We start from the raw sequence: 26,894 nt of genomic DNA, 5'->3' as shown, positions 1-26,894 counted from the left end.
GAGTCAGTTCTCTCCTTCCACCTTTGTGTGGGTTCTTAGAATCAAACTCAGGTTGCCAGGCTGGAACGGTAAATGCCTTTACCTGCTGAGCTATCTCACAGGCCCTCTTACTATGATTTTAATGCTCGTTTTCTTGAGGACTTTTTTGTTTGTTTGTTCTTTTGAGACAGAGTCTCACTATGTAGCCCCAACTGGCCTGTAACTCACCATGTAGACCAGGCAGGGCTTGAATTCACAGAGATCCACTTGCCTCTGCTTCTAGAGTGCTGGGATTAAAGGCCCATGCCACCATACACAGCCTTCCTGATGACTGTCTATATGCTTATTGGCCGTTTGGTTATCTTTTGTGAAATACCTATTCAAATATGTTGGATATTTTTCTCCTGGGTTGTGTCACATTCGCATGTAGGAAATCTTTGTCTTCTGGATATGAGTTATTTGGCAATTTTGTGTATTGCAAATATCTTTTTCCAGGTAGATGATGGCTGCCTTTTCACTCTAGTAATAGTATTCTTTTGATAAAGAGAAATGATAAATTTTAATGTAGTACAAATTATCAGGTCCCCAGGCTTGCACAGCAACCCCTCTACCCACAGAGCTATCTTCCTGGCCCACCAAAAGGGAATCTGCTGCATACCGTTTAGATCATTTTCCTTTACCAAGTTGCCTTGGTATTAATTCAAGGCCATAATCAACTTCTTCCCCAGCTCATCCAAACATATACACCTGAGATGTTGAAATCATTATTAACTTCATGTTATATTTTTCTGGTTCTTAAAATTATAGAAAAATAGTGAAAAGTAGGGAGGGGAACCGGTATGCTTCATATGGCAAGAAGCCATCTGTTTATGTCTGACACCAAAGTGAGACTCCAGAATATGATTAGAAGGAGTGCTGTAAGGGAAATGTGTGTGAGGCCAGAGGACAGCATTGAGTATCTTCCTCAGTGAGATCTGTTTTCTTTTCTTTTCTCTCCCCCGCACCTTTGGTTTTTTAAGATAGGGTTTCTCTGTGTAGTTTTGGTGCCTGTCCTAGATCTCACTCTGTAGGCCAGGCTGGCCTCGAACTCACAGAGATTCACTTGGCTCTGCCTCCCAAGTGCAGAGATTAAACGTGTGCACCACCACCGCCCGGCCTCAGTGAGATGTGTATATATGGGGTTTGTTTTGTTTTAAGGCAGATTCTCTCACTGACCCTAGAGCTCCCTGAGTTGGCTAGACTGGCTGGCCAGCACCTCTGTCTCTACCTCCTCTGGGCTGGGATTAGAGTCATTTTAACCTGGCTCCAAACACAGCTTCTCATGCCTGTGCGGCAAGCACCCCACTCCTGTTTCCTCCTCACTGGTGCTGTGCTTCCAAGAAAAAGCTGTTAACGCTGCTTTTCCTCCAGTTCCTTGTGTTTGATCAAATTCAATGGGTTTTCATTTTTCTTTTGCTTACCTTTTTTTTGAGTCTGGTGTAACCCAGGCTGGTCTCGACCCTGCTGAGACCTTTAGAGTTATACATGCAGTTGCTCTACCATTGTTTGAAAAGTCAGTCTGTCCTCTGCTTACCACATTGTAATGGCAGTTTTGTGTTCTCATATGACCATTTGGCTTGAAATCAAGCCTTGCTATCTGGTAGTTTAATCATTCTCCTTGAAAAACTATTTTTAAATAGCCAAGTGGCTTAAGCTGATTGTAGTTCCCTTTCTTTTTTTCTGTCTTTTGCCTTCCTAAGCTCACTTTGCCTCTTAACTTTAAAGGTCTCAGCCTGCAGGCTCCTCTTTTCCTTGCCCATTTCAGACTTGAAGCCAGAAATCCTTAAGCAAGTGCAGCTTCTCTTGGTGAAAGATTAATACCAAGATGTCTTCACACAGTATGCTCTGCTGCTCTGGCTGCCAGTCTGCAAGGTCCCCAGTCTGGCCGACCGAAGCTTGGGCTTCTGGATCATTCCTCTGGCTCCTTTATATCACACCTTTCTTACCGAAACTCCCAGAAGCTATGCTCTACCTTGCCTCTTTTTTTTTTAATGACAATTTAATTTTGTCTGGTAGGTGGGGATGTCTACACAGAGATATTGACATATAAATTCAGATAAAAGGTTTTACTTAAGTCTTTTTAAAAAAAATTATTATTGATTATTCAGGACTCTCACATAATGCTCCCCATTGTGCTTACCTCCCAGTCTTCCCATGTCCACCCCCTCCTTTGTGACCCTCCTCCAAGAAAAAAGTTCCTTTAGTGGTTGTCCACATATTTACTGGAGCATAGTCAAATTCCTAGTTTTGCCTTGCATTTTCAATTACTGTTCCTTACCTCCATTGACCTCTAACCTTATAAGGATGTGATTTCCCATGAAAAACTTTTCCAAGTATAGAAGACCTCCTTCTAAGATCTCTTTCCCCTGCTTTGACTACTGTTGACATACTCTGTTTACTACCTGTAATGAGACTCTGTGTCAACTATTTGTGTTTACTGTGGTTTCATTGTTCTCTGACTGCCAAGACAATACCCCCATGTGTTCACTTCCTTCTAAAATGTCTCGGAAAAAGCAGGCATAAAAATAACAAGTGAAATGCCTCCCCTCTCCCCACTTACTTGCTCAGGTAATATACAGAAATTAGATGGCTGGTTGGAAAATTTTATGGTGCTGAGTAAATCATCTGTTAGGAAGGATGAGGAAACAGTGTGTATGTCAGGTAATGTTGTTGGTTGTTTTATTAATCTTTACTTTTTTTGACTCTTTGGGAGGCACACCACCCAGCTTCCAAATAAATCACATGGAGTCTTATTACTTATAAATACCCGGCCTTAGCTTGCCTTGTTTCTAGCCACCTTTTCTTAAATTATCCCTTTTCGCTTTTGCCTCTGGGCTTTTATCTATCTCTATTCTGTATACCTTTCTTTGCTTCTTACTCTGTGGCTTGTTGTGTAGTTAGGTGGCTGGGTGGCTGGTCCCTGATGTCCTCTTCCCCTTGTTCTCTTGCTCCTTCTTTTTCTCTAATGTTATTTTCCATCTATATATTCTCTGCCTGCCAGCCCCACCCATCCTTTCTCCTGCCTTGCTATTGGCCATTCAGCTCTTTATTAGCCCAGTCAGGTGTTTTAGACAGTCACTGTAACACAGGTTCACAGAATTAAACAAATGCAACATAAAAGAAGGCACAACACATCTTTACATCATTAAACAAATGTTCCACAGCATAAACAAATGTAACACATCTTAAAATAGTATTCCACAACAGGGTACAGCATTGAAGTAGCTCATTTACCTTTCCATCACTGTTAAGCAGAAGCAGATATTAAAAACCCCATATTTTCAGTGTTTAACAGCCATGGGTTATGTAAATCAAATATAATTTTTAAATTCATTGTACAATTGCTACTTTAATTAACATAAATCCTTTTTTAAGTAGAGTTGACCTGGATACATAATTATCTGGGAATGTATAAACCTCTTCCACGTTGACTGGTTGGCTGATACTTAGAAGCAGTGGCATGAACTTTCTGAAAGTTTCTGAAGGACAAATGAGCCAGAGACCAGACCTGCTGGAGAGGAAATAGAGCAATGCTTGTTCTTTGAACAGGTGTTTCTGGGTTGAGAAGTACAGACATTTTTGTAGTCTGGAAGGCCAGTCCAGTTTATAACACCTAGAAAATAGAAGACCTTGCCAAGATGTGACAGGAAGGAAAATTACTATTTCCTGTGTTACTGCCTTGGTTGCAAGTGACCTGGTTCAGATTTTTGTGTTTATATTGACAACTGATTTTGAAATAGGCCTGAACCAATTAATTGTTCCATTTTCAGACAGTGAAAGATTCTGTAAAAAAACAAACAAACAGCCGGGCGGTGGTGGCGCACGCCTTTAATCCCAGCACTCGGGAGGCAGAGCCAGGCGGATCTCTGTGAGTTCGAGGCCAGCCTGGGCTACCAAGTGAGTTCCAGGAAAGGCGCAAAGCTACACAGAGAAACCCTGTCTCGAAAAACAAACAAACAAACAAACAAACAAAAAACCAAAACAAAAAAACAGTAGTTTAGCTATAGGCAGTTTCTGCTGGAAAGATCATACATTGTTCTTTAAATATCAGGTATTGCTGGGCATGGTGCCTGATGCCTGTATTCCCATTACATAGAAGAAGATTTAGGAAGGAGGAGGATTGCCATGAATTGAGGCCAGCCTGAACTACGTAGCAAGGCAATCTTTTTCTTTTTCTCTTTTTTTTTTTTTTTAAGGTTCAGCATAGGAAAGTAAAATGGTACACTCACCTGAAATTATCTTTGGCAGCTTTTAAAAACCGAAATATGCCCTTACCATAGGTTTCAGCATCATACTCTTGGCATCTTGCATTTCTAAAAGTACCTGTATATATGGATGTTCTTAGCATCTTTACTATAATTCTGTTTAAAATAGAAAATACTAGAAACTACCCAAATGTTCTTCTCAATTAGGGGGTTGCACAATAGTACATCTATACAGTGAAACACTACTGACCTGTGGACAGATGTGATAACCAGGGTGAACCTCAAAGGTGTTAGATGGAGTAAGAAAGAAGTCAACTCTAATGGGTTTGCCTGCTGCGTAATGCTGTTTACCTACCACTCTGGAGCTGGACCTGGTAGTGCGGCCTGAAACACCACTGCTCTTGAAGCTGAAGGAAGATGCTCTAAGCTCAAGACTTTTCTGATACAGAGCAAATAATCCAAGTCCAACCTTGACAACTTTGTGAGACCCTGTCTCAAAATAAAAAGTGAAAGCTGAATAAGATCTGTTGGAATGTTAAAAATTTGCTAACCAGTTTCTGATTTTGCTCCTATATTAGAGCTGTACAGATGTCCCCGTTACGGGGAGCTAACTTATAGGGTACATAGGACTTCATACTGTTTTTGCAACTTTTTTAAGTCTGTTGTTATTTCAAATAAAATCTTTTTTTTTTTTTTTTTTTTTTTGGTTTTTCGAGACAGGGTTTCTCTGTGTAGCTTTGCGCCTTTCCTGGGACTCACTTGGTAGTCCAGGCTGGCCTCGAACTCACAGAGATCCGCCTGGCTCTGCCTCCCGAGTGCTGGGATTAAAGGCGTGCGCCACCACCGCCCGGCATCAAATAAAATCTTTTAAAAAGAAAGTATATTGTACATTCATGTTCATGGAAGCCTTATTCACAATTAACCAAAAAGGTGTGGCCAGGCCAAGAATTGACTGACAAACTACGGCATATACATACAGTGGGGGATTATTTAGCTGCGGATACAAATGAACCCTGAGATAAGCTACAAAAGATGGACTCTGGAGACTTTATGCTATGTAAAATAAGAATGAGGAATTACTGTTTGGTGAGTACAAAGGTGTTTTGGAAGATGAAGGACCAGGTTTTTTTTTTTGTTTGTTTGTTTGTTTTTTAGATATATATATATGATAATGGGTGTATACTTTGTATAAGTAATACATTTATTTAAATATAACTTTTTTTTTAATGTGTGTGTGTTTTTTCTGCGTGTATGTATGTGTACCACATAGGTGCCTAGTGCCTGAGGAAGTCCCAAGAGAAGGTGTCAGAACTGGAGCTATGGATGGTTGTAAAGCAGTATGAGGGTCCTGGGAACAGAACCCAGGTCCTCTGCAAGGCCAGCCAGTGCTCTTAACTTTTGAGCCATCTCTCCAGCCCCTTAATTTTTTTTAAAGATATCTTTTGTTTTTTATGTGTCTGTGTGTTTAATAGTATATGTGTGCAAGCGCCCGAGGAGGCTAAAAGGATGACAGATCCCCAGAGCTAACAAGTGGTTGTGAGCTCCTCGGCATGGGTGCCGGCAGTTGAACTAGCCAAAGCTCTGACCTCCAATGTTTATTTATTATTTGTTCATTCTATTTATTTTCATTTTGAGAGTTGGGGAAATGATTCAATGTATAAGACCTGCTCTACAAATTTGAGGCCCAAGTTTGAATTCCTAGCACCCACATAAAAAACCAGGCATGACTATATGACCCCAGTATTGGGGTGCAAAGACAGGCAGATCCCATGAGGTAGCTGGCCAGTCAGCCAGTCTAGCTAAGAAAAGGTCAGCATCCAGTTCAGTGAAAAACAGTGTCTTAAGGCAATGAGGTAGAGAGCAAAGGAGGAAGACGACACCCATGTCCTGCTCTGGACTTGTGAGCATGCACAGGCATGTGTACATGGGACACTAGACAAGAAAATGTCAGTTATGTGTATCTTTTATTTCTTTCTTTTAAAACTAACAGAAGGCTGGGTGATGGTGGCGCACACCTTTGAACCTTGCACTCAGGAGGCAAAGGCAGATGGATCTCTTAGTTGGAGGCTAGCCTGGTCTATAGAGCAAGTTCCAGGACAGCCAGGGCTACACAGAAAAACCCTGTCTCAAAAACAAACAAACAAAACAAATCAGAATCCTCTGCTGATGTAGTTATTTTCTCCTTATGGTGATTTCATAATGAAAATCATTGAAGATAAATATGCCACAGTGGCCCCTTTTTCTGACTTGTACACTTCCATCATGTAAGACTTAATGGATGACCAGTCCTTGACCTCTAAGTCCTGGACCTCAAAGTCACTTTCAGTCTGTCTTTTAATTGGAGAATTAAGGCCATTTATATTCATGGTTGTTGCTGAAAGATATATACTACTAGCTCCTGTCCTTTTGTTGTTTTCTTCTGGTTACTTTAAATAATCTACACCCATTTATTTTTCTCTAAATTCATAATAGAAGTTTGATGGTTTATTGAATCAATCGTGTTTGATTTTTTTTCTAATTCTCATTGGCTTATTTTACTATCCTGGTGAGGCTTATTTCTTTCATGATTGTGTTGATCCTCCTCCTCTTTGTGTATGGTTTAGAGGTCATGAATTTGGTTTAAGCTCATCTTGGGAGGGCTTTATCTCACCTTTGATTCTGAAGGATAACCTGCCTTGTGGATCCAGTAATCTTAGTTGCCAGGTATTTTCTTCCAGGACTTGAAACACAGCATTCCACACCTTCTAACCTCTAGATCTCTGCTGATCATTTTGCTGTTATTCTGATGGACCTTTTTTATACATGACAGCACTTCTTTTTTGAAGCTTTTAATAATCTTTCTTTGTAATGTACTTTTGGCAGTTTAACTATAACATGATATGGAGAGGTTTTCTTCTGAGCGTGTCTGCTTGAGATTCTAAATGTCTATAAGGTTTGGGAAATTTTCTGCTAGTGTGTCCCTGAACAAATTTTCTATGCTTTTTACTTTCATTTCTGTTCCTTTGTCTATACCAACTTATAATTTTGCTCGCTTACCTTTCTTAGGTCTTGTATTTCTATAGATTGTTTCTTACTATGTCTGAATTGATAATTAGTCAACATTGTTCTTAAGTCCTGATGTGTTTGCTCCAGTTTCTTGGTGAGGCTTTCACCTGAGTTACTTGTTGGATATGTTGAGCTTTTCATTTCTAAGAACTCTGCCTCTTTTTCAGAATCTCTTATTGACATGTTCTTTCAGATCCTCTATGACAATAATTCATAATAATTATAAATAGTGAGTATTTTATGTACTTCATTTTTTTTTTTTTCAAGACGGGGTATCTCTATAACGGTCCTGGCTGTCCTGGAACTTGCTTTGTAGCCCAGGCTGGCCTGAAACTCATAGAGATTCACCTGGCTCTGCCTCCCAAGTGCTGGGATTAAAGGTATGCACCACCACCACCCAGTTTTACTTCTTTTTTTTTTTTTTTTTTTTTTTTTTGGTTTTTCGAGACATGGTTTCTCACAGAGATCCACCTACCTCTACTTCTGCCTCCTGAGTACTGGGATTAAAGGTTTACTTCATTCTTAAACTGACCTTGTCATGGTTATTCTGATCCTTTGTGTGAAGACTAACAAATGAAACCTAATATTAAAAGCAAAGGTTGAGAGCTGAAGAGGTGGCTCTTATTCTATTAATTTATTTATTATTATTATGGTTTTTTGAGACAGGGTTTTCCTGTGTAACCCTGGCTGCCCCAGAACTCACTCTGTAGATCCACCTATTTCTGCCTCCCAAGTGCTAGAATTAAAGGCGTGAACCATCATTGCCCAGCTTATTTTATTATTTTTTAATTATTCCTTAATTTATTGAACTGTTTTATTCTCTTTGAGATCACTGATCGTTTTTTAAATTAATCTTTTTAATTATTTGCCCATAATTACATTTATTTCATACAGTATTTCGTAGATTTAAATTTAGTTACTGGTGAGTTATGAATTTTTGTAGAAATACTGCCCTATTTATTCATAATTTTTAGGTTTTTCTGTGTTGGTATGTGAGCATCTGTTGGGAGGACTATCTCTCACTTTATGTGGGGTCTCCTTAGTGAACAGCTTCTCCTGAGGGCTCAGTCCTCAGTACTGTACAGCGGAGGGCTCAGTCCTCAATACTGTACAGCGGAGGGCTCAGTCCTCAGTACTGTACAGCGGAGGAAACCAGCTGTGCTAAGAGGTTGTCCTGCTGCACTGGAGCCCTCCCTTCCCTGAGGGACCTGCGGATCTGCACTGGTGTTTCTCCCGTGTGCTTTTAGTTTTCCTATTTACTTTTCATCCATACTTGTATTCTTTCTTTCTCCTTCTCCCACCCCATTTCATCTTTTTTAGGCAGGCTCTGACTGTGTGGCCCCAGTGGGTCTGGAACTTCCTATGTAGTCTGTTCTGGCCCCAAACTTGGACTCCCTCTACAACCTTCTACATGCTTGGATTGCAGGTGTGAGCCACCAGGCCTGACATTTTCAGTGCTTTCTGGATTCCTAGAGTTCTTTCTTTCTCCAAATATAGTTGTCCTTTCTCATTCACAGAGCTGTGCACAAATAGTTTTATCATCCTCTCCCTGCCCAGACCTTTGCTTTTTAAAATGTATTCATTTTATATTATGTATGAGTGTTTTGCCCAAATGTTTTGCTTACATGCACGTGTTTGTGCTTGGTGCCCAAGGATGTCAGAAGAATGCGTCAGATCCCCTGGAACTGCAGTTACGGCTGGTTGGAAACCACCACGTGGGTGCTGGGAATTGAACCTGGGTCCTCTGCAAGAGCAGCAAGTGCTTTTAACTGCTAAGCCATCTCTTCAGACCCTAACCTTTGCTTTTAATATTAGGTCTCATTTGTTGGCCTTCACACAAAGATCAGAATAACCTTGGCAGGTTTAGTTTAAGAATTAAGTATATAAAATACTATAAATTAATGAGTGTGGGAAAGCATATCCAAAAATTTTACTTGGATCTTTAAATTATACAGCAAAATAAATTTTAAATTTATTTTAATGTTCTTTTTAAGTACAGAAGTAGAGGAAGATAAAAGTGAAAGTGTATTAACTCTTAAACTTGTATGATAGCAAAATGAAGAAAATTGCAAATGAGAAGATTGTATATTGATTTGTTGTTATAAAAGTAAATTTGAGAAAGTATTTTTTCCGGTTTTTTAAAAAATGAAGTTGAGCTGGGCCGTGGTGGTGCACGCCTTTAATCCCAGCACTCAGGAGGCAGAGCCAGGTGGATCTCTGTGAGTTCGAGGCCAGCCTGGTCTCCAAAGTGAGTTCCAGGAAAGGTGCAAAGCTACACAGAGAAACCCTGTCTTGAAGGAAAAAAAAAAAAAAAGATGGAGTTGGACATACCATATGACCCAGTGTTCACATTACTGGATAGCTGTGTCTTAGAGAGATGAAAACTTAGGTTCTTAGAGCAATCTGCACATGTTAAATATGTGTCCTGCTCATGATCTTTTCAACCTATGATAAGGTTATGACGGTATAGCCTATGATAAGTCAGGAAACATCCGCACTGTAGTTGTTGGCTGCGTCATCACCACTGGGGGAACCTGGGTAGAGTATGTGTGTGAGAACCCTACAATTTTCATAACATCTTCTGAGCCTTGAACTAATTCAGAAGGAAAAGTTATCCAAAAGTCAACTTGGGCCAGAAATAAACATTGAAAATCAAAATGAAAAACATAGCAATTATTAGAGATAAAATAATTATGTGTATAATATAATAAATATATGTGTGTATATGTATACATGTATATCTATATATATATAGAGAGAGCAGCAAGCACGCAGTCTCCAGTAAATTCAAACAAGAGTTTTTAAAAGATAGGAGAGTACCTGAGAGGAAATTGTGTAGGTGTACTTTTATATGTTTAAGATTCTCTAAAATCACAGCCTGTGGTGGTGACATACATCTGTAATTCCAGCACTTGGGAAGCAGAGGCAGACCAGGAGGATCTCTGAGTTTGAGGCCAGCCTGGTTTACAGAAGTTTTCCAGGACAGCCAAACAGAGCTACCCTGTCTTGGAACAAAAAGGAAGAAAGGAAAAAGATTCTCTGAAACCCCAAAATTTCATTGTTCTGCCAAATGTCCCCAGTAGTAAATGCTAAAAAATAAAATAAAAAACAATAGATCATAACTATGCAATTTCACCCAAGAGAAAAATGGTGCTTGCCAAAACACAAGAACCTAAATTCTATTACCAGAACCCAAGGGTTTAAAAAAAAAAAAAAAAAAAACGTTGGTTGGAGGTAGAAACAGGTGTTCCTGAGGCTGGCCAGCTACCCTAGCCTATGTGGCAAGTTCCAGACCAGTGAGAGACTAGGTCTCAAAAACAAAACGGTGGATGGAGTGAATCTGAGCAACAATTCGTGATTTGCACTCAAAGACACACGTGTATCTGTAATTACGCACACGTATATGCACACACGCACATACATATACACAGAACAGAACAGTAATTTTCATTGTTTTGGTGGTGATAGTTTTGGTTTGTTGTTTGGTATTTTGAGATTAATGCCCAGGTTAACTAGCTATGTATCTGAGGATGACCTTGATCTTCCTTCGTGTACTTCCTGTTACCATGCCCAAACAACTTTGTACTGTTTTAAAGTAGCTTGAAAAACCTTGTTATAGCGAATCTGTCTTCTCAACAACAACAACAAATGCTTTTTCTTTCTTTAAGGCATAAATTAATTATTGGGAAGCTGCTAAACAATGGAGCCAGACATCATTCGAATGTACTCTTCATCTCCCCCACCACTGGACAATGGAGCAGAGGATGATGATGAGGATGACTTTGGGGAATTTGGTGGATTTTCAGAAGTCAGCCCTTCTGGTGTAGGGTTTGTTGATTTTGATGCACCAGATTATACTCGTCCTAAGGAAGACTTTGTACCTTCAAACCATTTTATGCCAATTCATGATTATTCAGAAAATGTAGATAGCCTTACAAGCTTTAAGTCCGTTAAAAATGGTAATGATAAGGATATCACTGCTGAACTTTCTACTCCTGTGAAAAGTCAATCTGATGTTGTGCTTTCTACCACCAGCAAAGAAATGATTCCATCTAAAACTTTAGACACTTCCATCGACAGCATGGAAAGCCTGGGAGATTTACATAAAGTAGTGGTGCCAGGACCAAACATTGGACAACCCAGAAGTTTCTCTCCAGGAGATTTTAGAACTGATACGAACATTGTCCATCAAACCAAGCAGTTAGAGAGCTGCAACGGTGCAAAGCCTCCTTGTCTGGAAATTCTAACAAACGGGTTTGCAGGTTCAGAAACTGTAAACCCTCAGGGAACAGATGACCTAGACAACACGGCTGAGTCAGAGGGACTGAAGCCTCTGCGCTCTTGTGGCACTGAGTGTGGTGTAGACTCGGCAGCTATTCCTGCTAAGGAATTTGCAGACTTTGCTGCATTTTCCCAAACAGAAAGGATACAACTAGAAGAAATAGAATGTGCAGCTTTAAGTGATGGTGATGCACTGACCATTCAGGAAAACAGCAGAATCAACAGAGTCAGTGAACTGAATTCTGTGAAGGATGTGTCTTCGGGTAGAAGCTCTGAGGATAAAGGAGTTACTGATGGAGAACATCAGGTCTGTGTTTCAGAAGTCCATGTAATAACTGACAGAGGTTTCAGTGTTGAAAAACAAGACCAACAAACACTGCAGCAGGATGAATTTTTAAATTCAAGAATTCAGTCTGAGGCTTGGAGCCTGGGAGACTCAACTGAAAATTCCGAAGCCATTAGGAGGGACCAGTGTAAAACTGAGGGAAATGATTTATTTGCTTCTAAATGTGCTGACCTATGCATGGATTCTATTAAAACTTCTGATGTTAATGAAGTTGATTCTTCCAAAGAAGAAAATAGAAAGTTTACTAATTCCAAAATCCCAAACCTTGATCCCACAGAAGAAAATATTTTAGATGATTCGACTGCAAGCATCAAAAATGGGGACAGTGGTAACGACTGTATGACCTGCCATGACACCAATGAGGATGATTTTGGTGACTTTGGCACAGCCAGTGGCACCACTCCGCCTTTTGTTACTAGTACTCAAGATTCAATGAGTGATGTCACTTTTGAAGAGTCCTCGGAGCATTTTCTACATTTTAGTGAACCAGGTGATGATTTTGGAGAATTTGAGGATACAAATGCTGTTTCTTGCCCAGAGGAAATGATATTTGCTGAATCCGACCTAAAAGAGACCTCTGGTAGTTTATCAGAGGAAGATCAGTTGGCAGGAAAGGCTTTTGGAAAAGACAGTGAACCTGACTCAAAACTGAAAAATGGTCAAGACGGTGAATTTGGAGATTTTGATTCTGTGCCAAATACTCAAGACAGTGGTAGTGTTTTTCAAGACTCGGATGATTTTGCAGACTTCAGTTCAGCTGGTCCTAGCCAAGCTGTAGATTGGAATGCTTTTGAGGATGAACAAAAAGATGGTTGTTCTTGGGCTGCCTTTGGAGACCAGCAGGCTACAGAATCCCATCATCGAAAGGAAGTCTGGCAGTCACATAGGACAGATGAAAATGTTGATACTCTGGGAACCCCTAAGATGCACAGTGTCTCTTTTGCAACTTCCAAAGGAACAGTTGCTGGTGGCCATTTGCAGGATTCGGCCACTTCAGTTCAGGTATTTACTAATTTCCTCTATTTGTATAACATGTTAGTTGCCAGGGAGACTTCTAATACAGCTTAAAAAAATTAACTGAGTACCTGCTAAAGGGGTGTCTGTGTGAAATATTATATTGCTGGCCTGATTTATAGATTAGTTAGAGTTTTCACAACCTTTGAAAAATTGTAAAATTGCTATCATGCAATTTATCGTGCTTCTTAGATAACAGAAATTTATCAGTTTAAATTATTCATTAATAATGTTTGTTTTAAATATTAGCCATTTTCCTTCAGTTTTTATCGTTACAGTAATTTTTTTAAAAGGTTAAGACTTTTTTTTTTAACTTTAGAGGTTAAAAAAAGTCAGTTAACTATGTCTCTTAAAAATTATTTAAGTACAGTTTTGATTACAGGAGAGAGCTAATGGGATTTGAAACCTCGTAATTTAACAGCCACAAAAAGATCTGGCATGAGATAAATTTAGGTTTAGCCCTAGAAGAAGAAGTGACTGTGGATTAACTTATTGTGGTTATAGTAATTTATTTATAGCTTCTTGCTTGTGTGTATATGTGTTTTTGTTTTGTTTATAACTATTCTTAGGGAGTAGATGTATCAGGGAGAATATTTGTACTACTTAGCACCTGTGTGCAGTTCTTTCTGGTTCATACTCTTTCAGAAGAGGTTCATTAATATTTATTTTGATCTAAAGTAGCCCCTGTAGTTGTAGCTTGATCTCATTGTTTCACAGTCCTGAGTTGTACTCTGTACTAATTTTTACTATTACTAAGCACTTCTTTAGAGCCGTCATTGATGGGGAACATCTTCTCCATAGCTTGGTTTTAATATTAGTGTAGGCTACTGTTTTTCCAGTTGTCTGTTGCTAAGAAAACCATTTTTAACTGGAAGTATCTCTGAAGTCTGTTAATTGAGTAATTCCACTTCATTGCTTTGATAGCTTTGATACATGTGGTATTACCAGTTTGTACTCACAGCTTCTCACTTTTCATTGGCTTTGAGTTTGCTTGCTAAATTCAGTTATTGCATGGCTCAGCTAATGTGCAGTGGTCCTATTTAATAATTTATCATTGAGGAAAGAGCCTTATAATTTTAACAACAAATTAACTAACTTTAATACAAAATGAAGACTATTGGTTTGACCTAACCCTTTCCCTATTTAGTTTCAGTGCAGTAAAGTATAAGGTGACAGTGGTATTGGGTGATCTTTAGTTTGTAGCCTTAGAACTTTTAACATCATCAGATAATGAATTTTTAAAAGTATGACCATTTCAGATGGAAATTTCTAACACGATCCATGTTGAGTTTATTTATATATAATTTAATAATTGAATATATATACACATACATAATCATATATGGGTTTCATTGAAATATGACATGTGATTGTGCATCTTGACAGCCTTTTGAAAGCTTTATGGTTTGGGATAATGAGTGAAAAATGTGCAGAAAGAGAATTTTGTGTTTAAATAAAATGTAAACTGCATAGAGATAGCAAAAATACTTATTAAAACTTGCTGAGATCTTTTGAGCCAGGCTTCACACTTTTATGATTGGGGAATGGGACATGCAGAATTTCAGTGGTAGATGTAGAGTGGAGAACGAACTACTGAGAACAGTCTGGGAAGAAAGCCGAGGTGGGGAACTAGGTAAACCGCTAGCAGACTGAGTCAGGAGTGCATCCAGATTAAACAGTGACTTTCTTGGCCTGCTGTTCTGAAGGAAGCTGGCCTGGACTTTCCTCCCTGGACTTGAGATTCTGATGAAAATGTACATTAGTCCTAATCTTGCCCTTTGAGAGAGGATTATGTTCGTTAATGTTTCTCTTAAACTGTCCCTTAGCTGCAGCGGGCCTCCTTCCTAGTCTCCTCAGTGCTGGGCTGCAGGCAGGAGCCACCTCACCTGCCAGGAGCGGTGATTAAATGGCCTAGAAGCCTTTTCAGCAGAAGAGTTTACAGCATAAGCATTGATTTGCCCCTGAGCTTTTGTAAAACTAAATATTACTCAGAATGTCACTTGAGAATCTAGGGCATTGGTAAATACTAACATTTTCTTCGGGAAGGGAGGCCATGAAGTTATTTTTTGTTAGTAGCCATCCTGCTGTTATTACTGGAAAAAGTTATTAGATGAAATTTGAGACCTTTAAGAATGAAGGATGTAGGGTTGGAAAATGGCTCAGCAATTGAGAGAGCTGCTCTTCTGGAGGACACAGATTCAGTCCCCCAGCATCCATGCCCAATGACTCATCACTGCCTGGAACTCCAGCTCCAGAGGCCCCCACTCCGCTGACACCTGCACTTATGTACACACACCCACACTGAGCCACACATACACAAAATTAAAAATAAAAATTGGGTTGGAGAGATGGCTCAGCAGTGAAGAGCACTGTCCCTTTTTCCAGAGGACCTAGGCTCAATTCCCAGCACCCACATGGCAGCTTTTAGCTGTCTGTCACTCTAGTTCCAGGGGACCTGACACCCTCACACAGACAGGCAAAACACCAATGAACATAACATAAAAATAAGTAAATCTTTTTTAAAAAAGTAAAATAAAAAAGACATTTTTAAAACTTAAGGATGGGGCTGGAGAAATGGCTTAGCAGTTAAGAGCACTTGTTGCTCTTGTAGAGGATGCAGGTTCAGTTCCCAGAACCTACATGGTAGCTTCACAACCGTCTGTAACTCCAGTCCAGGGACTCAGTGCCCTCTTCTGAATTCCACCGGTACCAGGCATGCACATGGTGCACATAAATAAATGCAGGCAAAACATTCATACAGATAAAATAAAGCTTTAAAATTTTGAATAAGGAAAAGTTAATGGTGTGGGTGGCAGGTCTTTCATTACTGCCACGCCACTGCCCCTTGGCAGTGTACTTTAGAGTACTTTAGAGTGTACTAGAACTCTGACCTGTTTAAAACAGTTAAGGAGACAGCAAAAGGAAAGGGATGGTGACAACGCTGTGGCCGTTGGAGGCGAAGGTACTAGTGTTTCTCTAGAAAGTCAGCATTCTCAAGCTGAATACAACACTTCTTTTCTTCCGTAATCATCTGCCCAAGATCACGCATGTTCCACTTTTCATACACATTTGGATTTGTGGCTGGAAATAGAAGCATCAAAATAAAGGAATTAAGGCTGTATGTGATGGCTCATTCCAGTAATCCCAATACCATGGAGGCTAAGACAGGAGGTTGGGGGAGGGGGTGGATGTCAAGGCCAGCTTGAGCTCTATAGAGTTCCAGGCCAGCTTAAACTTCATAGTGAAACCCATCTCAAAAAACAAACAGAGCTGGAGAGATGGCTCAGTAATTAAGACCACTCACTGTTCTTCCAAAGATCCTGAGTTCAAGTCCCAGCACCCACAAGGCAGCTCACAACTGTCTGATGCCCTCTTCTGGTGTTCAGATGTACATGCAGACAAAGTACCCATATACATAACTACATAAATGAGTAAATCTTAAAAAACAAACAAATAGATTTAAGATTTGAGCTTTGTCGGTCTTTGTTTACGAAGTATTTGGTTGAATTGTATTTCTTTTTTACTGTTTCCCCCTCAGAAAGTTTGGCATTCTGGCCTTTAATACCAAGTAGAAGTATTGTGTTAGATTTGTCCAGAAACTGTACAGAGAGAACTGATCATCTTTTCAGAGCATGGTAAATATTACAGTGGCTACTCTTTTTATAGTTTGAAATTAGGGATTGATAAGTATACAAGCGTAGCTGTATTTGATATCTTACTTAATATTTAATGATGGTAAGGCATAAGGTGTCCTCTGAAGTGGAAGATTAAATTACTTGGATTTTAAGTTTCTTCTACATAAGACTTAGTGTTACCAATAGCAAAACTATTGCAATAGAAAAATCAGGATTTCATCATAAGCAAGAAAGAAAAAATAATTGGAAATAAGCTGAGGAGATTTTAACAGGCGCCTTAAATACAAGATACTTTAACAAGGTGTGCGTTTCCGTGGCAGAAGAACCAGGTCTAAAATCCCAGGGCCAGTGCCACTCGTGCTCTGAGAAGCCGAGCTGCACCTGCAGTACACTAAACTCCCTGAGGTTTGTTTGGTTTTGCATTACTGGGGATTCAAAGTAGGACCTTGTCTGCTAGGGACCATTCTACCACTGAGCCACACCCCCAGCCCCATATACCCTTTTTATATTCTTGTGTCACTTATGAAATAGAGATGTTTCATTTAAGGAGAGAGAGAGAGAGAGAGAGAGAGAGAGAGAGAGAGAGAGAGAGAGAGAGAGAGAGAGAGAGAGCGCAGATAGAACCAAATGGGGTGTGTGTAAGAGAAAGAGGGGAAGCAGGAGGGAGAAGGAATAAATATATAATAGATAATATTTGCTAGAAATTAAGAAGCTCAAGATACATATTAAACTGGAGACCATGGAAACTGTAGTTTTGGTGTGAATTTGAAAGCCTGAAAGCCAGGAGAGACAGTATGTGTGTTCCAGGAATACAATTCAGGTAAGAAGAGAAGGAAACCAGTATCTTTAGACAGAAATTCCCTGGTTCTCAGATTCTGTTTTCTTCTATCCAGGTCTTTAATTGGATGCAGCCCTCCCGTCTTAGGGAAGGCAGCCTGATTTAGTCAGTTTATCAGCTTCTATATTAAATTTCACCTAGAAATATCCTCATGTTTGAACAAATATCTGAACATCTGATGGCCTCATCAAGTTGATGTACCAAATTAACAGTGAGTGAACATATCCTTCAGGATGTTTGGAACACTTATAACCTGTTCGTGGCTAAGACATACCATAAGGGACTTTCTATATTAGGTAATATGTGTGACTTATTTGCATCAGTAAACAAGATGAAATGACTACCTATATACCCCAGGGCTTTGGTCCCCGACCTGCAGACAGAGATAGAACAGTAGTGGCAATGAGTCATACATTGTAGCCATAATTTTTCTCTGGTCCTGCCTGGCCCCGCAGTCCTTCGGCCGCTTATAAAATAATCATTCAGAGACTTATATGAATTACCAATTGTATGGCCTATGGCAGGCTTCTTGCTAACTAGCTCTTATAACTTAACCCATTTCTGTTAATCTATAATTTGCCATATGGCTGTGGCATTACCAGTCTGCTGGCATCTTGCTGCTCCTTTGGCATCTGCTGGTGGCTCATCTCTATTCTCTTTTCTTCTCTCCATGTCTCTGCTTGGATTGCCCATCTTCCTCTAAGCTGCTTTGCCATAGGCCTAAACAGCTTTATTTAGTAGACAATGGGAGCAACACATATTCACAGCATACAGAAAGATACCTCACAGCAATACATGATGCTTTATCCTCTTTGATGAATTAAACTTGCAATTGATTAATCATTTTCACTTTTTCAGGAGTCAGTTTGGTTTAAAAATATAATTATAGAGACATTCAAGGTAATGAAGGACTCTGATAGCAAATTATATATGAGAGATGAGAAAACTGGGGAAGATGGAGAATGAAACAGTGGTAGAGCCAGTGCCCACATTGTGACTTTTTTCAAGTCCCTTCACCATAAAAAAATGCTTAAAATTCTCTTCTATGACTTGAAATAACAATGAGTTTATTCTTATATGTAAACATAATACTTGCATAATAATATTAGCTCTTAAAACATTTTCATGGACTCCAGTAAATCTTGTGGGCCCTAATAACAGCTAATAAGTGTTGTGCCGTCTGTCCACCTTAGCTCTAGACAGTCTAGAGACTAAAAGCAAGTCTCTATAGTGGTGCTGCTAATTGGATCCAAGTGTTTAGACTAACTTCCCTTAAGCAACTTCTCTGTCTCATGACTTACACAGTAAAGGGACTGGAGAGATGCTGTTAGTGAAGTGCTTGTAATCCCAGCACTGGCTGGGAGAGGGAGGTGGAGAGACAGCTAGGTCCCTGGATCTCCATAGCCAGCCAGCCTAGCCAAATCCTTGAGCTCTAGAAGCAATAAGACCATGTCTCAGCAAGCAAAATGGAGAACAATTGAGAAAGAAACCCAAGGTCAGCCTATGGCCTACACATGCGCGCGCGCGCGCGCACACACACACACACACACATACACACACACACGCACACACACACAAAGATTTAGAGAATAGTAGTACTTGAAAATTTAGAGAATAGTAGTACTTGAAAATGCTTGAGGTTGAAATTGTACTTACAACGGTACTTAGCTCATTGATTTTGTATACAGTAAGGGCTCAGTAAATGTTAGCTGTTTTTGAGGTTGGGTGCTGAGGAGATTGAATAACCTCACAAACAAACTGTTTAGAAAATGACTGTAAGTAGCTGGAGAGATGGCTCAGCTGTTAAGAGCATTTGCTGAAGGTCTGGAGAGATGGCCAAGTAGTCGAAGACATTTGGTCCTCTTGGAGAGGACCCCGGTTTGGTTTCCAGCACCATTTGGTGGCTCATAGCTGTCTGTAATACCAGTTTCAGGCATAGACATGGTACACGTAAGTGCATACAAGCAAGAACATTTCCTTTGGAAGTTTGTGTAGTGCCTTCTGGTACCATGAAAGCTAGTTCTCAGGGAGGAGGCATTTCAGGTCGGTTCCAGCTTCAGGGCCTCTAGGCCCTACATCTGAAATGTATGGTGTTTTCAGCAATAAAGACTTAATGTTCTGCCTCTGGAGGACAAACAAGGACAATTGCAATAAATAGCCTATAATAAATAGCCTGTAAGGGAGTCTCTTGGACAAATCTGACCAACAACTCAAAACAGGGCTTCTCTGCCTAGTGTTGGCATTTTTATTTGATGGTCTTTGGCTCCTGATGTAGCATTGCTAGCCCGGAAGAGATAATATCATTTAAACTATATAAGCATATTTATACACAGACTCACAAATATTATAGAGCTATTTTTAGGTAGATGGCATGACTCCTTATGATTTTTTTTAGACATCACTACTGTTATTTTACCCTCCTCTGTATCCTCCTTCCCCATCCCTAATTACAGCCCCTTCTTTTCCCCACCCTGATATTCCCCTCTCTGTTGTTCTCTAATTCTCCTATCCTGGCAATAGTCACATTTTACTTTCCTGGTTTCTGCAGTGACTCCAGGACATGTTCTCACATCTAAAGAGTTGGAGCTAGGAGCCTCCAATGACAGAGAACATGTGACATTTGTCTTTCTGGATCTGGATTACCTCACTCAATAGGATATTTTCTAGGTCCCCATTTATCTGTAAAGTTCATGGCTTCTTCTTTCTTTATAGCTGAATATTATTCCATCGTGTATATGTACCACATTTTCGTTTTTCATTCATTGGTTGAAGGGCATTTAGATTGTTTCCATTTCTTAGCTGTGGTATAAGCAAGTATCTGTGGAGCAGGATATTGAGTCCTTTGAAGATATGCCAAGGAGTGGTTCAGCTGGGTTATATGCTAGATTTATTTTTAGCTTTTTGAGAATTCTCCACACTGATTTCTAGAATGGCTAGACCAGTTTGCAAGCTGGTGGGATTTCTTTTCTTTTAAAAGATTTATCATATAATACATTTCCAACATCAAACATAGCATAATATATAGAATACATTCAGCTGTTGTTGCCAGTATATATTGTAATTAGATCAACATGCCAACCTTTACATGTGAAAGATTTAGATAGCTTGCAATAAGAAACTTTCGTAAGCACAACAGTCTTAAATCAAAATGAAGTACAATTTAAAATCTCACATAAATTAATTTAGTTATCCTCTTCCCAGCTGTGTTCAGAATTTAAGAATTAAAGACATAGTCTGTCCTTCAAAGCCCCTATAATTTTCAGAAGCTCAAATTAAAACTGCTTTCATGGTCAGACAGTGGTTGCTGTACTCAGGAGGCAGAGACAGGCAGATCTCTGAGTTCGAGACCAGCCTCTCAATAGCGTTGAGTTCCAGGACAGTCAGGGCTACACAGAGAAACCCTGTCTCAAAAAAAGAAAAAAGGGGGAAAAATAACTGCTTTCACGACAACAAATACAGTGATTTGAAGTTGAAATTCAGTCTTCCCACTTAATATTTATGTGCCTATGTGACTGTAGGCAAGTTAATGTAACTTCGCTATGCTCCATTTTTCTCATCTAGAAAGAGGATATAATACTGTTACTTCTGGAGCTGGAGAAATGGCTCAGCAGTTAGGAGCATTTGCTGCTTCTACAGAGGACCTACCTAGGTTTGGCTCTCAGCACCCACATCACATGATTTACAAACAGCTGTAACCCCAGGCAGCTGCATGCACATGGTACATACACATACGTAACTCCAGCACACAATAAATAAATAATATATAATTACTTCCAAAATGCTTCCATGCCTTAAATGAACCAATATTTATTTGTAAAGCATATAAAATGATGTCTGGCACATGGCAAGTACGATGTAACTATGATTTATTAAACAAAAACTGTAATACATTATATCAGGCCTTTTCAGTGTCTGTGTTCAGAGAATGAATACCTTTGGTCTTCTGCTAAATTTAGTTCTTCGGTTTCTGAACTGGGTTCTTTAGGTGGACTTTTCCTGTCCTGCAGCCACTCTCAAATAAATACACTGAGGCTTATATAAATTACAAATGCTTGGCCAATAGCTCAGCTTGTTACTAACTAGCTCTTACATTTTAAATTAACCCATATTCCTTATTTACCTTCTGCCAACTCCAGCTACAATGTGGCAGTACCTTTATTAGCATGGCAGGTTCATCTCTTGCTCTCTCTGCCTCTGGCTGGCGACTCCTCTGACTCTGCTCTTCCCATCCTTCTCAGTTTGACTTTCCCACCTAACTTTATCCTGTCCAGCTGTTGGCCGGTCAGCTTGTTTATTAAACCAATCATAGCGACATATATTCACACAGTGTGCAGAAGGATTATTTCACAGTAGTATGTACTGATTCTGTTTGCTTTACAAGTGCCATGTTAACCTATGTACAGAACCTAGAGCTCAGCCTGTCTGACTGCTTGGAGTTTTATGCCTAATACAAGTCCATATGTGTTAGAGCATGTTATTTAAATGTCACTGTTCAGCCAATCATGGTAGTACATGCCTGTAATCCCAGTACCTGGGAAACTAAGACAGAATTCCATATTTGAGACCAGTCTGAGCTACATGGGGCAGGGGACGTTTGGGCTGGAGAGATGGCTGCTCTTCCAGAGGACATGGGTTCAATTCCCATCCACATGGCCTGTAGTGATTCCCCTGCAGGCTTCACAGCAGGCAGGGAAAAAGTGATCCAAGAAGAGACCAGAATGAAGCTTGGCTCAGCCCGATGTGATTGTAACCAGTACTAGAGCAGTCTGGAGTCTGCCCAGACCGTTTTACTTTAGCCGTATTCAAGCACAGCACAGTTTTGAAAAACGTATTCAGATGACAATTAACTCAGTCCCGAGTGCACAACAATTGAAGACATGCTTACATTGAGAGTCTTCTTCATAAAGTACATCTGGCTCCTTTCACACGAACGGGGGCTGTTGACTCCGAGTTAGTGCCCAAGATTTAGGGTCTAGAGAGCTTGACTGAGGTAAGCATAGTCCTGTGGTGTCAGGACCGGACCAGCCCTCAGATAATACAGAGGTCACTAAGGCTGTTGTAAGGCACACGTGGCCTCACTCAGAAGAGTGGGTTATGCTCTAAAAACAGTGCTCCAGACTTAGGGGAAAGGTCTTGGAGAAGTGAAACATAAAGTCTGGGGACACAGCAGAGCCTGTCTCCTCAGACAGCAGAGGATGGCCAGGGTGTAAACATCATTTCCAGCACTCCAGGAAGAGCAGCTGTGCACCTCACTCCTTTGAAGAGGTGAGCTGTGTGTTTAACTTCCTGGCTTCTCCAGTGTTTATCTGTGTGCACCGGGCTCTTTGTTCTCTACAATGGCAGCTTATACCTTAAGGGTCTCTCCATCATCTTCTCTCTCTGGTCTTTATGTCTTTTCTTACCTCTATCCAGATGTATCCCTTCTGTCTCTCTTGATTTCTTCCTTCTAACTAACTTTATTTTTTCCCCTTAAAGCTTATATACCCCCAACAAAATCTCTCAAGCAGTATCAAAATTACAGTGTGGTTACAATCTAATTTTCAAGTGAATGATTACAATGAATGCAAGTAAAAAACAGCATGTTTTTCACATCCCTTACATGATTAAACATTTTATGTATTACAGGTGAAAAAAAGTTGTCCCAGGAACCCACATACATTTATATCCAAGCAACTTGTTATAGATTAACAGGGTATAAGCAAGCAAGGTATTTTTCTCTGCCAGTTTTCTTGCTGGCAGACTGCATTTTGCCATTACAAAGGACCAATCATTTTATTTTATCTCAAAAGGTAATCTTATAAGAATCACAGATCTAAACTTTTATATATGAAAACAGTCAGCTCTGTTTTAAATCCTCGGGGTGCATACCCACTTTTCAACAGTTTTTACATCGGAAGCTGAGGGCAGAAATGGGTACAAGGAATTAATAATCACCCTGATCCCCAGCGATCCTAGTAAGCCAGCCAGCAGTAGCCGGGCTGCCATTGTCCTTGTCCCTGACCTTGCTCAGCTATTAAAAGTATGCCCTTTGTTTTCCAAGATTTTTTTTTAACCTCAAAGCCATTAACAAAAACATCTTAACCTAACTTTAAATCATTATTTAAAGCTTTGTTTCAGCTGTGTTGCACACTGAAACCCGTGAACACATCTCTCAATGTTAGGATTAAAAGAACTTGAACTACTTAGCTTCTGGGACTGTTGGTTTTCTTTATCATTAACCTGAGCCACAGCCTATACTCAAGAGAAACTAGCTGAGTTGAGTGACACTTCCTTGTTATTTTCTATCCTCTTCAGCCCCTGCTTTATCAGAGGTGGAGCCAGCACCGTATTTTGCTTTTACCTATATTAATTTTCCCACTAAGCTAGCCTCTGCCATAATCCCTTAATCATCAAAATCCTATTTAAAGTAACACTTTTATGGTATAAAATCATTGCTTTAGTTCAACAGTAGAACTTAGGAGGAAATCATCTTCATAATAATCCACAGGTAAAAATGCCCAGTAGAGCAGGCCGTGGTGGCGCACGCCTTTAGTCCCAGCACTTGGGAGGCAGAGGCAGGCGGATCTCTGAGTTCGAGGACAGCCTGGGCTACATTGAGAAAACCTATCTCGAAAACCAAAAAAAAGGGGAGGGGATGTCATAACAAATTTAATGGAAACCTTTGTTAATTCTGTTAGCTGCTTTGTGTTGTGTTGAGCTCTTTCCCTGTGGCTGGTGCTGTTAGCAGATTTGATCATTTAATATTTTATTGCTCCAGTTCTGGAGTTGGCAAAGAATGGCCCAGGGCACAGATCTGTCCCTTACTTCTTGCTTTCGTACTCGAAGTTTTACTGGAACCCACTCATACTTGCTTGTTTAGAGATGGCCTACAAAGCCTAAAGTAATTACTCTATTGCTGTCTGTTGAAAATGTTGCTAAACCCTGTTTTGCCTCATCTAACAAAAGATTGGAAACAATGTATTTTCTATCTAATTCTGAAGATATGTAAAACACAGTTTTAAATATTTTATGTACTTTATATCCTTCGTGGGGAAAGGCTAAAGACAAAGAAATTGAAGTGATTAGGTTAATGGGATTTTCCTCCCTCAAATACTCTGCAGTCATTTGAGCAGATGTTCATTGACTAGTATGCCTAAAACCTAAGCTAGGTGCAGTATTGTCCAGCCAGTTCAATTTAGGATTGCTGTTTTCTTCTGGTGACAGTTGAGTTTTTCCCTGTTCCTTTAAAAAGGTAACAAAGATGATACAGTAAAGATTTAATTTTCTGGTAAATAAAATGTGGTCCTAGGTGAGTTTTTATTTACCTTCCCTGCCCACGAGGGAAGTGCTCATCAGGTTTCCAATTAGATAGTTATCTGATCTCTTTCAAAGTCATGTCTGTCTGTCCCCCCTGTTGAAGCCAGTTAGTACTGGTTCCCCTTGACAGGCTCAAGTTTCAGGAGCCTGGGGATCTGAAGTCTACCATTTGCTTTAGGGTTCATAATTGAAAGTGAGACTTGTCTCGTCTCACATGAATATAATGAGGGCATCAGAGAACTTTGGCAGAGTTGGCAAAGGAGTGCCCTGAGACTAATTATAAGTGATAAGGCTTTGCTTCCAAAAGGGAGATTTGGGCACTTGGAAAATGTGATTCTAGAAATTATGCCCTTTGTTTTTCTTCTTCCTAGTTACTGACTACTCCAAAGGAGAAATCAAGTGTTAACTTGTTTGTGTCAGTTGCCAGGAGGAATTTTGATGTGGCATTTTCTGTTGTCAACTTCAGTAGCACATTTAATCTTCTAACAGACTTTAACTTATAACAGTTTGTATTCCTACTGATGTTTAAATAGTAAGTTGAACTCAGTTTTAAAATATCCTGCATGTATATGAAACACAGTTAAGAAGATGGAAATAAGGTTGCACATATACAATAAATACAGTGGTATCTCCCCCCCCCCCAAAAAAAAAATCACTATTCTAAATCCAACAACTTTGAATTAAAAAAAAAAAAAAACTCAAAATGCCAAGTAAATTTATCCATTTATTTTATGGTGAGAAGATACTCTAGTAAATGTCCTGGCTTTACCTTAAGGTAAGTAAAGAAATGGGATTTCTAGAAGATAATACATGATGTCAAAAATGATAAGGAGCTGTTGAATTTTAGATCAGTAAAAACTAAGACACTCAGCCCAGCAGGATGGCTCAGTGGGTAAGAGTGTTACTGCCAAGCCGGAAGGCCTGAGTTTAATTCCGCGATCCGTGCATGTGGTGGGAAGGAGAGATCCACCTCGCCTCCAGGCGTGCGCCCTGGCGTGCAGTCCTGCGCCACCACTGCGCAGAAAGTGAATACATGTAAAAATTTAAGATTTACTTCTATTATCTTTAAGTATGCGTAGGGGTGTGTGTGTTTGCATATGGGCATGTGCATGTGAGTACAAGTACCCCAGGAGACCAGAGTCACGGGCTCCCCTGGAGCTGGAGTTGTGAGCTGCCTGATGCGGCTGTGCAAACTGAACGGGGACCTCTAGGAGAGCGGAAGTGCTCTTAATGGCTGAGCCTTCTCTCCAGCCCCACGCCCAATTCTTTTTATTGACACACTCTTTCTTACAGTGTTCTGCACCTGTTTCAGCAGAGGTATTTCAAAAAGGCTTTCACGGTTAAGTGTTTATGTCAAGAAAGCAGTTCTGATTAGCTGTGGTAGCCTACTTTTCCCAAATACCCAACTTCCTTGGTCTGTATGTCTCTATGCTTACTCTGTTACCTGAGTAATGGAGAGAAGATGAATGCTGTCTGATTTCTTTTTTCTTTTGGTTTGACTTTCAGGAGATTATTCAGACTTGGAAGTTACTTTCTTACTATACAATAGAGCAATAACTTTTTCTTTGTAGAGATCTGTAGCAGACTAAGATACTATATGGTAGGACAGTGGATGCTTGGCACTTCCTGTTAGTCATGTCTGCAGCAACAGCATGAATGCTCAGGCATTTAGAGTCATTGTGGAAGTTGTTCCTCTCACTGTTTTCTGTACTTGAGTGGTGGGTGGTTTCCTTCCCTCTTACAGGAGTAGATTGTGTGTGTGTGTGTGTGTGTGTGTGTGTGTGTGTGTGTGTGTGTGTGTGTGTGTGTTCGCACTTGCGCACGCGTGCACTAAAATTATGACATCATTAAAACTGAAGAAATGAAAGTGAACTTTTTGGGGGTTGATTCAGACAGCTTTACTCAACCGGTTGGAGAGAATTTTCGAAGCCTGTTTTCCTTCTGTATTTGTCCCTGATGCTGACGAGGAAGTTACTTCCCTGAAGCACTTGCTGGAAACAAACAACTCGCAGATAAAAACAAGAGAGGCCTTAGCTGGAAGTGGGTAAGTAGATAGTTCTTAGAGAACGTGATTCTGTTCATTTCAGTTGGTCTGATTTGTAAAGATTTCTCACAGCATTGTTTTAAAATACTATATTTGAAGCCTAATCATGTGCTAAAAGACTTGAAGAAATTATCCCTGTTTCTCTACTTTTGAGATGTTTCTTTTGATGCCT

General features: G+C 39.9%; 1 protein-coding gene across 5 annotated transcripts in view; it reads left to right on the top strand.

Moving 5' to 3' along the window:
- Positions 1-26,894, top strand: part of Aftph (aftiphilin) — a 67,657-nt gene that overhangs the window by 15,589 nt on the left and 25,174 nt on the right. For all 5 annotated transcript variants that reach the window (XM_076546044.1, XM_076546041.1, XM_076546045.1 and 2 more), the window contains exons 2-3: positions 10,937-12,897; positions 26,571-26,722. In XM_076546044.1, the coding sequence (XP_076402159.1) occupies positions 10,969-12,897; positions 26,571-26,722 (2,081 nt within the window). In that variant the 5' untranslated portion in view covers positions 10,937-10,968. The remainder of the gene's footprint in view (positions 1-10,936; positions 12,898-26,570; positions 26,723-26,894) is intronic.

Source organism: Peromyscus maniculatus, chromosome 10, assembly GCF_049852395.1.
Source record: "Peromyscus maniculatus bairdii isolate BWxNUB_F1_BW_parent chromosome 10, HU_Pman_BW_mat_3.1, whole genome shotgun sequence".
Classification (NCBI taxonomy): domain Eukaryota; kingdom Metazoa; phylum Chordata; class Mammalia; order Rodentia; family Cricetidae; genus Peromyscus; species Peromyscus maniculatus.
Note: the sequence above shows the minus strand (reverse complement) of the source record. Positions and strands in the feature narration are given on the sequence as shown.